At 37.3% G+C, this 13,217-nt stretch overlaps 1 protein-coding gene across 13 annotated transcripts in view; it reads right to left on the minus strand.

Annotated features, from left to right (window-relative positions):
* Window positions 1-11,477, minus strand: part of LOC138318661 (regulator of G-protein signaling 22-like) — a 58,710-nt gene extending 47,233 nt beyond the window's left edge. For 3 of the 13 annotated variants that reach the window (XM_069261242.1, XM_069261247.1, XM_069261241.1), the window contains exons 1-2: window positions 11,228-11,473; window positions 1,944-2,032 (exon numbers count right to left, since the gene is read on the minus strand). In XM_069261242.1, the coding sequence (XP_069117343.1) occupies window positions 1,944-2,032; window positions 11,228-11,288 (150 nt within the window). In that variant the 5' untranslated portion in view covers window positions 11,289-11,473. Of the gene's footprint in view, window positions 1-1,943; window positions 2,033-5,833; window positions 6,676-11,227 lie in introns of those variants that run through there. The other 10 variants (XM_069261246.1, XM_069261240.1, XM_069261245.1 and 7 more) reach the window with 8 other exon arrangements.
* Window positions 11,478-13,217: the final 1,740 nt, after the last annotated feature.

Below are 13,217 nucleotides of genomic sequence, written 5' to 3' on the forward strand. Positions count from 1 at the left end.
CAACATCCTAGTCAGCAATCCTAAGCATCAACATCCTAGTCAGCAATCCTAAGCATCAACTTCCTAGTCAGCAATCCTAAGCCTCAACATCCTAGTCAGCAAACCTAAGCATCAACATCCTAGTCAGCAAACCTAAGCATCAACATCCTAGTCAGCAATCCTAAGCATGGCGTCAACATCCTAGTCAGCAATCCTAAGCATCAACATCCTAGTCAGCAATCCTAAGCATCAACTTCCTAGTCAGCAATCCTAAGCATCAATCACTTCCTAGTCAGCAATCCTAAGCATCAACATCCTAGTCAGCAATCCTAAGCCTCAACATCCTAGTCAGCAACCCTAAGCCTGGCGTCAACATCCTAGTCAGCATTCCTAAGCATCAACATCGTAGTCAGCAATCCTAAGCATCAACATTCTAGTCAGCAATCCTAAGCATCAACTTCCTAGTCAGCAATCCTAAGCATCAACATTCTAGTAAGCAATCCTAAGCCTCAACATCCTAGTCAGCAACCCTAAGCCTGGCGTCAACATCCTAGTCAGCAATCCTAAGCATCAACATCGTAGTCAGCAACCCTAAGCCCCAACATCCTAGTCAATCCTAGTCTAGTCACAATCCTAAGCATCAACTCCCTAGTCAGCAATCCTAAGCATCAACAACCTAGTCATCAGCCAATCCTAGCTCAACATCCTAGTCAGCAATCCTTAGCCTCAACATCCTAGTCAGCAATCCTAAGCATCAACAACCTAGTCAGCAATCCTAGCCTCAACATCCTAGTCAGCAATCCTTAGCCTCAACATCCTAGTCAGCAATCCTTAGCCTCAACATCCTAGTCAGCAATCTCTCAACATCCTAGTCAGCAATCCTAACCCTCAACTTCCTAGTCAGCAATCCTAACCCTCAACTTCCTAGTCAGCAATCATATGCCACAACTTTTTAGTTCAAACCTAGATTTACAAACTAGCAATACCCAAATCGCAATATACCAATATGGCGTCCTAGCACCACATCCGAGTCAAGCCTTACACCTTAACTTATCTGTAGCATTATGTTTTCCTTACAAAGTTATCCTTATTCCATCTAAGCCTGGAATTCTTATCTCCCATCCTAGCCTAGATTAAAATCCTAACTATCCTAGTCAGGTTTTCTAGCCTCCAACACCTGGACCTAGACTGACATATCTGTTCCATCACATTAATTGACGTCCTATTAACAGCTATGGTCATGTAAGGACGGCCTCCCATGTATGCGGTGTGTTGCGTGTATGTTGTGCGAGGTGAGTGTTTCGAGAGACTATGGTATATTCATGTTGTGTCTTCTTGTATAGTGGAACTTTTGCCCTTTTTATAGTGCTATATCACTGAAGCATGCCGTCGAAGACACCAAGCAACACACCCCACCCGGTCACATTATACTGACAACGGGCGAACCAGTCGTCCCACTCCCTTTTTGCTGAGCGCTAAGCAGGAGCAGAAACTACCACTTTTACAGACTTTGGTGTGTCTCGGCCAGGGGACAGAACCCAGAGCCTTCCTCACAGGGGCGAACGCTCAACTCGAGGCCAAAAGTGAGGCGGTGCCAAGGGAGGCATTAGGAAGGATAAAGTCTGTTAGGAAGAATAGAAAAGATAAGATCCTAAATTTAGTCGCCTTTTACGATCATGCAATAGGGGCAGCAGGTACAATTCTAACGCCCTACCTGCAGGGCCAACACCTGGACCTAGACTGACATATCTGTTCCATCAAATCCTACATAACATCCAGGATCCTACATCCTAGTTTCACATTTCCTCACAAATCTATGAATCATCTGCCTAGTCTGCAATCCTCAACTCAAATCCTAGTCTAACCTGAAATCCTAACCTCTCTCCTACTCTAACATGATAAATTCAATCATACCACCCTCTGATGTCCATCCCAGCTTATGATTTCTTTTGTAAAATACTCACATTAAGAGCCAAGAAGGCATTGAAGTAATCCAGGAAGAGGTCATCGTAGGCCAGCAAGTCCTCAAAGTTCTCTCCTGTGATGTCTAGGGCTGCAACAAAATATCATACCATTAAACAACAACATAATCGATCATTGTAGTTTAGCTAAATACTTTAGAATACACATGATAAATGTCTGTTAATTTTTCCTTGTAATACAGCTAGAACTGACCAGTGTTATAACTAAAACATGTCCATACTGTCCAAGGTATGGTGGTCAGTGTCCGGAGACTAGTGGATGGTACCCTGTCACAGTCACTATCCTCCAAGTAACTCTCACTATCGCTCAGAAAAAAGGCAAGATGTTCATATGACATTGCTTCTGCAATGACTAATTGATACTATCTCAACCCAAGTAGAGGTTGAGATAAGTCAATAGCCAGCATTTTTCTTGAGAACAATCCCTGAACAATCAAACTGAATTGATGAATTAAGAGAACAATCCTTGAACAATCAAATTGTTGTTTTAGGTTTTCAACTGATTTTCAATGAAAAATATTCAACTCCATGCCATAAGACTGATCATGGTTGTACAGCGTTTCTCTTAAATGGATGGGTAAAATGGTAGAAAAACTTCAGATTTAAAAAAAATCAATCACCAGCAATGAGTAGTCCTGAAAGAAATCTGCTTAAAATATTTCCTACAAAGATCAATGAAAACATTTCGTTGCTGTGCAAGTATCACATTCAACATGGGGACAATATCAGAGTTCATAGTATATATCAACGGTCAAACTGGGTCAAGGTCATAAACGAATGTACATTAGTGTCTTGAATATTATTCTGATGTTATTGTATCAGTTTGCAAACGTAGGCCTAGATTTATATCAAAGAAGTTCATTTCAAAATGACTGATTCCTGTCAGCTGAGTTCTGACCCAGCTTCGCTAGCCAAAGGTATTTAGTGAAAATGTCCATGTAACGGCCTCACAGTCTGGTCTGTGTGTATCACTTTTTTATCAATTCTTTATTTATTAATCACTTACCACGAAATCTAAACGTATCACCAAATAGATGTTACCATCAGCTGAGTACTCGTATTATGAAACATCCGTACACTCAGCATCCTCTGCCTCCGTAGACCTCCGTAGCACAGGGACCTGGCACGATTTTTTTAAAACTAAGAGTATACATATATATATTATAGTATAATATATATATGTATACTGTTGGATAAAAATTTTCTGCCTCCGTAGACCTCCGTAGATCAACCAAGGTCAAATTTAGGTCTAAAATATTGAAACCGGCGTCGCTTGGGGTTTTCGGCAAACCCAAAAATAATGTACAGTCAAATTGATTTATCTACAGACATTTTCTTAATGAAAATGTGTGCTTGTATTTTCGCTTTCTAATTTACTCAGATAGGCCTAGAAGTAAATACGACGATGCAGAATTAACGTACACGCGCAGTATAACAACAACGTACACCGGTAGCAATTGATGTAGAAAATACTACAACTTGTTTTGTTGTTTACTTGGTGTGTAAACTGCATTTTTTGCAACACGTGCGTCAACGTCAGTTGATATATCTTTACAAAAAATGCCAGTTTTACACACCAGAAAACAACAAAAAATTTAAAACATTCCATATTCTTTACATTTCGAACCGACCATTTTTCATTTAAATTAAGTGTTCCGGTGAAATGAACTTTTGTTGTTTTTTCAACGTTATAAATTGAATACTGAGTTTGATGAATCGCGAAACAGCTGGCTCCAAATGGCGGGAAAATGTTCAAGTTTTCGGGATTAAAAACACTATAACCCATGCTATTGAGTTTTTAATCGTTTAATCAAATGTCCCATTTATTATGTTTTAATATTAACGCAATGCTTTCCATCTGCATTCCTTCCGCTATTGAACATATAAGACAGAAACACATATACGGCTACATAGAAGTACATGCACATATAAATATAATGTGCTAAGTTATGGGCGCAATAAGCCATATTTCTATATTTTACCTTCATTCCCATATATTGTTCATGTGACAGAAGATTAACATTATTAACTATTAACAATCTGACAAAACACTGTGGATAAGCCAGAGCATCATCAGCGGCCCGACATTATCTGGCCTATTTACCGTAACCTAGTACATAGTTTACAATTCTATAATATGCATCAATGACCGCTCTAAATTTAATGAGTGTATTTCAGATTAAACATCTATACAGTGTCCTCTTTACGTAAATCGACTTCAAATCGACTCAGTTCATAAACAAATTACGGATGTCATATTATGCTTTCCAGATTAAGTTTCTATAACCGAATTCACGAGTGTTTGGTAGTTACTTGTTCAAATATTTGTTCGCTGATCGCCAAAGATTGCCTTCCCGTGCGTGTATGTGTTTAGTAAGGCAATGTCCACTTGCAGCCAGCGGACAAGATTAGCCAGGTTAAAGCCCGAATCTATTTCAGCCGATATTTATTTTGTCCATTAATACTCTCTGAAATGAGCCTAGTAAATTTCCTTGTCAAATATCCCCATGTTTGGCAAAGTGTCAACAGCACCGGACGCGAGGACCTGAACGGTTTAGTGGTTCAGTGGAAGTCTATGGAATCGCCTCTATAGCACTAACAGTCTTATGACGGTTCACGACTTTTAAAGTACAAAATTACATTTATTGAATTATTGTTGAATCGGAGGTGTCTCATAACGTATTCCTAATGGTATTGAAAAGCTTAGTCTGAGTCTAATTGGTGATATATATTAATATATTGAGCGATCTCGTCATGTTTCTCATACAACCCCGTGTTTACGCCCTAATAGTATCAAAGTTAATCGTATCATATAGGACTTTCTATGACAGTTACATACTATTGGTCCCTGCTATAGTTCGTGATAGAAGTCTTATCCGTATAGCCGCTAGATTTGTGAGCCCATTCGTCGTGGAAGTAATATGAAGTAGTCAGATTCCGTAGACAGAGGCTATATGCATACATTAGACCAATTTAATTTCGTGATTCCATACCCAACGGATTTTTCCTGAAAATTTCACTTCCCGATTTAGACTCATATACTTTTTCTCTGCCTATGCTTGATTTTTTTTCGCGGCAATCAATTTTCGCTAAGTCCACTCGCACACGAAAAAAAATGTTGGTTTATTGTATCTCCTTCTCCTTCACTAAGATGGCATTAAAAACCATAAAAAACAGCCGACACTCTAACGTTCTTGTTTCTTTCTAAAACTACTTTCCATATGAGCCAGATGCCGAGAACACGGCAAGCCCTCGTGCAAGTTGATATGAATAATGACGATGATATTGTCATTAGTATCTGTTTATTTATACCAAGGTAGGTGACGGGCAATGCAACGGTGTGCAAAAAAGTCCGATTTTTAGAGTTTCCTTTTATTTTCTTAGTTTGAAATCGGTACTGTGACGTTAGTGTGGCTCACCCAAAAGTGATTATGTAATGTCGAACTGTCGATGCATTCATGTGTGAATAAATACGGATATAATGGATTTTGACTGTATATCACTAGCTTTCACCTGTGACGAGTCTGTGACGAGTCTGTGACTTATAGACTCAATACTCCAAATGAACCCAAACCACACACTTCATGCATCCTATTCCATCGTATTGTATCACAGCCTAACTAACATCAGACAGGTTACATTGAATTGAATATTAAGCACACTAGGTGTCATTGGAAGAACATGTACATATATCCTTTCCGATATATCAAATAAGGTCTGAACATTTTGCGCATATTTCTTTTATGGTACAACATTATATAATTACATACTTGGCTATCCCGAGTTTCCTGTCACATTGACATGCCATAATGTCCATGCCTGGTGCATGGGACAGAGGCAACTCGGACTATTGCCTGACTGGACATACTTACACGCTAGTTCGACGCCATCAATATCCTGTACTTCCATCTATATTCCTAAAATAACCTTGAGTGATTTAAAAAAAAATAACGATTTCACATTGTCGCTTCTTTGAGAGCTTTCCTCGGAGAATGCGGTCAGACGTATATCGCATTCCTCAGATTTATTTGTTAGATTAATATCTAAACGAAGTTTCACATTTTTATAGTCCAGCAGCCAAAGACCTTCCTCTCACTCTACAGCAATAGAGCTAAACACAACACTATAACACCACGTTCCTTAGACGTACGGAGATTTACTAATTTAAGAAACCACTTTCCAGCTTCACACTTTCATTACTTTGCACTGAAAAGAGCGTTCAAAACAATGCATCTCTCAGACTAATCTTATTGAAAGCTAAACGAAGAAGTTAATTCCAATTTTCACATTTCCACTGATGTACTTTCTCCAATTACTACCGATCATTATCGTTGGCCTGCGAGATCACGTATATGGCATAGAAGTTCCGCCCACCGTTTCTAAACAACTAATTTAATTTTTCCAGTTTTCACATTTCCATTGGCGTACAGAACTTCCACTGGCACCACTCCGAGAAGGTGGAGAGAACACTAAATCCCTCAGATAAGTTTGCTAACGAAGTTCATTAACATAGAAGGCGGAGAACTTTCCCCAGCTGTACTCGGAGAGAGCGGACAGAAATGTATAATGTATACGGTGTTGTCTTTGTGTTTACACAATACCCGGAGACTCCAGTAGATATTGGCTTACAACACCAGCACCAACTTGTTCACAGTGAAAGTAACTACGAAGTGGGTAGTACTCCGTGTTGTTCTTTCAAATGACTGGAAATCTTAGCCGAACATTTCAATATTTATTTTTTACAATACTTGACGATTGGTTGGCAACTGTCGAGTTCTGGGACACAATGAAGTGCCTGTGATATTTTTTCGCTTCGTAATTTTCAAAAGAAAAACATATCACCGATTTATTTTTACAGTACATTGTACATACATAAACTACAAAGGTTTGTTTGATTGTGAATGCATTTCACAGCACTAGAAATGCACCCCTAATACACCCTTATGCAAACACACCTTGTCGGTGACATCAAAAGGGTTACCTGTGTCGGATCGTTCATCAGCGAATTTAGATGTAATGAATCATTCATTAGGTTACCAGGACGCCAGTCGCTACCTTGGACGAAAACGTACAGTACATACATATGGCTATATAGCAAATAGTGTGATATATTATGGCACTTTCCAAAATCACCAGGAAGCAGCAGATTTTAAATTCTAGATTTTCAACCTCATGATCCCATTTCTTCTCCCTCCTTACGGCATGAGTTTTATACATTTTGCGTAATAATATACACCATTTCAAATTAATCTATTGGTAATTTAGCAACATATTTAGTCTGTGTAACCCACTCCACTTCCATTTGTTATTTCTGCTACAGTTAATGTTTGTAATAATAGTAATTAATTGAAACGAAGTATACATACCGATGGCGTAAGTTCTCATAATAGTTATAGGTATAAAACTCATTTTAATGTCTCAGATACACAATACGTTCAGGAGGGGAAAATAACCATCAACAATTTAGGTCCGACGATTGAAACGCGTGAATTTAAACTAAAGCAATTGGGGATATTGAAACGCCTTGCCGAACACCATCTTTAAATATAATACTAGCATTGAAAAATAGATACATTATAGACATGTTTTAAAATGACACAAACATCAAATTGATTCTCATCGGATATATATCACATGTATACCATTCGAATTTCAATAAAATGAACACATTTTACATTAATCATTGAAAATAAATTTACAATTGAGTATCAAATTTTAACCAAATTCAATGGATATTTGGTAGACTACATACGATAACGACTACAAGGTATGTTTAGACACCATAGGAACTTGAAAATAACTACCAAATGTGGGGTTAAACTGTTTATTATAAAGTCAAAACATTGTCATTAAATAACTACTGAATACTTGACCTGTAAAAGCAGAAAGTTGATCGTATGAGTCTACGCCCTAACTTTCTTGAATATGAGCATTATAAAACACATATGTGTGATGTATGTATACACTGTACTTAAACTTTCGCACGTCATCCGCGATGTTGATTTTATAGACAAGAACCGCAAAATTTGTTAATGTGTCATCGAATATTTCTTTATCTTGCATTAATGTACGTGGGATCATATTGACGTATTTACAAACGATTAGGACGCTACTCTACCCCTCTTCGTCGGACTCCCAGTACCTCTGCTAAACGGCAATCTGCTTAAAATACAGATCTTTATAAACACTCCGTTATATAGAGGATCTGACAACATTCCATATGAGGTCACTTTCTGGTGACCTTTATACATTTACTACCTGTACATATCAGATCAAATGCATTTTCTATACCTTGCTACAGCAATCTAAACGCCATTTCGTCCCCGTATAATATTGAATGTAGCTTTGTTGTGCTATTTGGGCAAGATGACTACGTACATGAAAATAATTGTGACATTTTTTAACCGTTTTGTCATCAGACAAGTTTCTGGCAGCAGCTCTTTTGATTGGCTATTTTCAAAGGTCACCTGAACGTGACCCCTAATGGGATGTTGTCAGATTCTCTGATCCAACGTAGTGATTATAAGGATCTGTATTTTAATCAGATTGGTTGCATGATAACGTGTGACAATCGCCCATCTCTTATCATTTGTCGATATTTTCGTCCACCACAAAAAAACTTCGGAAAGCATGATTTTATACGCCTGCTTCTTTAACAGCAAGCGTCATCATTCCCACACACCAGAGTTACCGCCCTTGGTTGACGCTGTAAGGACCACACAATTATCGCATAAAATTAAAGAATCTTCGGGCTGTTGTGAAAATTTGATAATTTAAACTCCTGATAAATAATGAAATGAATTATGACCGGTACTACGGTACCATTACCGTGAAATGACTATTTCATTGTTGTGTGCCGACAGGTGGTTTTCAGCTGATAACAGGAATCTGCCTTTTTTTAGTAAAAAGAGACAGATAGCGTGCGTCATACTACCAGATAATCACGGCACTTTATTATAAAATGTCCAAACTATGGCTGTCTCGGGAATGTACCGTAGACTAGTCAACTCCAGATAATAATTGTCCCACTTTCCTGTGAGATGCGATGACAATTTCCGCAACAATTGACATTTTACTTGGTTTCACATTGACTGTTGCCGTCGGCCCATGGTCAACTTCCTGTTTTCAAATAATTCGTTGATATTTTGAATGAACATCTCCAATGGCAACTGAAGCCTACTGTTAACTCTGCCCAATAACAGGTTTTATAAAACGTTTGATTGACCACACTGCTGCTTAGAACATGGAATTCCTTTTCATGTCTAAAATTCTACCAATAATTAGATTTAATGAATATTCATAGTACAGGAACGATGAAAAGAAGCTTAGTATCAAGGCGAGAACATATATCGATTGACTTTGAGAGCGTGTAATGGAAACATGTTTGTTTATGAAACAAACATTCAGGTGTCGGAAAGGGACGCTGAGTTGAAATTCAACACATTGATAAAGCTTTATTGACCAGCAATGTGTAATGTCAATGAAATTGTAGCATAGGTCTACGTCACGTATTGGCTTCATAACAGACGATTTTTTGGTGAGCGAAACATTTCTCAAACATGATGTACTCGTAAATACTCCTTCATTTATTGAAAGCTTCCCACTCTTTTAAATTACATTCGTAAGATTTTGAAAAGTGTTATTCCAAATAGATTGCAACAGGCCCAAATAAATAAATTAATCCAGTGGTTTGACATTTCTACCTATCCGCAATCCCCCCGCCCACTCCCACCCAAAAAGTCTGAAAATAACATATTCAAGGTAAAATACGTCCAATTATATAGTTCAACTAACAATGTACTGTACTATATGATACCCCGAGAGCAATATGATTGACAACAAATAGCCCCTCCCGGTTAGAATAAGTTCAAAGACATATGGACCGTAACTAATGCTCAAGTCCCCGTGGTTAAAATGGATTCAAACAATCAGAAACAGTAACTAATTATCAGGTCCTTGAGGTTCGAATAGGTCCAAACACACGTAAGACGCGTACGATTACCAATTCTCAGAAGTCTGTGTTGCATACTTCACTTTAAGATTACTACAGACTATTCAAAATGACGAAGCATTTTTGGTATCTCATCAGAATACAATATGTTGTATTACTAGTAAGTGTCATTTAAAATGAAAGAAGGATTATAATGTGTAGCGTTTATAGCCTAATTTTTAACGGAACTTACATCATGTATACTAAACTACATGTATGTAGTAAAGTTATACAATGAGCCTATAGTCTGCGTTTTCTCAAGGCCTAACAATAGACTTCTGACTTACATTTTGTATGTCTGTCTGATATCCAAATCTGGTGTTAGGGTCAGAGAAAACCAAGGGGAAAAAAGATTAATATTACACGTTTTGATTTCTCCTAACACTATCTTTGTTAAATGGGTGTAGATTATATACATATTCTACATATATCCTTAAGCTGCCAAATATTCCACATTATGAACACCAGAAGTAATAGTAATAAACGATATCATTTTTGTAGTGTTTGATATTGATATACAGGCTAATGGCCTGCATTCATTATACATAAATATCAAATTAACTTCAGTGTGCTATTTCCTCTGGTACAAGAATAAATTAGAATGAGGTTTTATTGATTTAGTAAGACGAGTGTTAAGCTAACTATACTGTTTCATTAACGGTAGTAAAACAACCTGCTATCATCAGCACGTTCAAATCATAAAACATCTATCGTATGTATAAATTTTAATTGGTTTGGTATTGTCATGTACCAGAGCAGACAGAACAACACACACGTATACACTTACACACACATATATCCAATCCACTGTGTATAGCCACGCCATCAAAAGTTTTAATGCCGATTTATTTGTCGCTCTGATATGAATGACAGACATTGGCTATGCAAAGGTTACGTTTATAACGTAAAAAACTTATACAACACTGGTATGTAGTCGTATTATAACTCTGACAGCTGGTCGTGTTGATTTTAAAATAGATTCCGAACGGTAGTACATTTATTTAAATGCCGATAATCGAAACAATAGCTCATATTGAAATACTTTAAATAACCTTACGACCATATGTAACTTACTGCAGAGTTTGTTTTAAAGTCATTGTTTCAACCGAGGAATGTTGACATATTGACTATATAGACAAATATATACTGATGATCATACAAGATTTAAAATAAATCATAGTTAATATCCTTTAATACTAAGTGGTGTATATATATAATTACATATGTGGTATTACCCCTAACACAAGACCTATAGTGTCCACTACTGGTCACTTACCATTCTTCATCCGCCCTCCAAACGAACGATGAGTAGTATCCTCACTCTCCACATTCTGCATTTGGCCACTTTGAATTTTGTCACAATTTTTCTCCTCTGAATAAAATCCAATTTGGCACAATTTAGCCCTTTCTCGTGTGTTGCTAGGTACGCCAGTCAGCCATGTTGGTATACGTACGAGCCGGATATCAACAGACGGTATCGGATCGTTAACTATATTGTACGTATTTACTCTACCGATCGACAGCGTACAATAGACAGATTTATGAGCGATTTAAACTCTGCAAGGCGACACTTTTAATTGCTCGATAATTTCGAAAACCCTTTTAAAGGATATCCTCACCTATGGATTTAAAAACCGACGGATGATTGACAAGTTCGGACAGATAAGACACAGGATTAATTTCCTTATCAGAGTCGTCGCACTTTTCATCGAATAAGAGGATCTATTTACCTGTGATATAGACTAGTATCACAGTCATAATCCGTAGTGTAATAATAAAATATAGATATATTATTATTATTATTATACAATAAAAAAAATGTCACTGGCATAGAAAATAACACCGTCTCCGACTATTCAACGTGAAACCTCCGTAATCCGACCACTGATTTTATTGTTGAACTACAAGGACAATATTTACGCCAGCAAATTACATATCTTCCATCAAAATTATCTAGATCTAATGATTATTACAATCAGAAATATAGAAGTTATGGGTCAGAGGATAATGAATAAAGTGTTGAACTTTCCATTAACCATGTTGTACGTGTTATACGTGTTAGAACAACGGAAATTTATGCAACTTTGTTTAGGCTAATAGAAGGTGAGATGCAGCATTTACTATAACTTCCAAGTAAAAAAAGCACACACACTGTTTTATCAGTTGAACAAATTCTACTCTACACCTTGAAGCATATAGAATCATTATTCGCTTACAATAGTTCGAAAATCAAGTTTATCATGAGGTATAGTTCCGTTGGAGTTACGTCCCTTACTATCGTATATTTTGGGTGTATGAATTATTTAGATGGTAAATTATTATCACGGTGTTCCAGAATAATCATACTGCTAACTTATTATGCTTCAAATTTTATAACTTGCGTCTGACCACGCTCACAATATGTTTACTGCATTTGACAAATGTAGACCAGTTACCGCATGACCGATCATTTTCGCGAGTAAAAAAATCGCGATACTTAAAGGCTAATAGTCGTTCCGAAACGGCCTTTGATTTTTAAAATAGGAATGTAAAATTGTCCATTTATATTGCATACAATCTTATATCACTATTGAATGTGGCCATTTCATCTTTATTTTTGTTGTGAAGCAATCACTGCTAAACTTTCTGTGGTATTAGCCAACCACCCATCCAATTCGCTTTTCGTCCGTTGTCTGTCCGTTAACATTTCTTGTTACCGCTATTTCTCAGAAAATTCTAAAAGTATCTTTCTAAAATTCCATATGTAGGTTCCGGGTTCCACTTCGTGCCCTAGTTGTGCATATTGCACTTTGGGACAAATTGGTCAACAAGATGGCTTGAGGCCGCAATCTTGTATTCTTTTCTCAGAAAGTACTGAAGGGATCTGTCTCAAATATTATATGTAGATTCCCCTAGGACCCTAGTTGTGCATATTGCATTTAAGAACAGAGCTGTCAACAAGGTGACAAACAGGTAGCAATCTTGTATTTTGATATTTAAAGTCTGTTACCATTATTACTCGAAAAGTGCTTTAGGGAACTGTCTCAAATTTAATATGTAGATTTCCCTAGGACCCTAGTTTTGTATATAGCTTTTAAGGACCGATCGGTCAACAAGATGGCCAACAGGCCGCCATCTTTGATTTTGATAGTTAAAGATTGTTACCGCTATTTCTTGAAAAGTACTAAAGGGATCTTTCTCAAATTTCATATGTACGTTCCCCTACGGCCCTAGTGGTGCATATTTCATTTTGGGACTGATCGGTCATCAAAATGGTAAAAGAAGTC

The sequence above is a fragment of the Argopecten irradians genome, chromosome 3 (genome assembly GCF_041381155.1).
Source record: "Argopecten irradians isolate NY chromosome 3, Ai_NY, whole genome shotgun sequence".
NCBI classification, from domain to species: domain Eukaryota; kingdom Metazoa; phylum Mollusca; class Bivalvia; order Pectinida; family Pectinidae; genus Argopecten; species Argopecten irradians.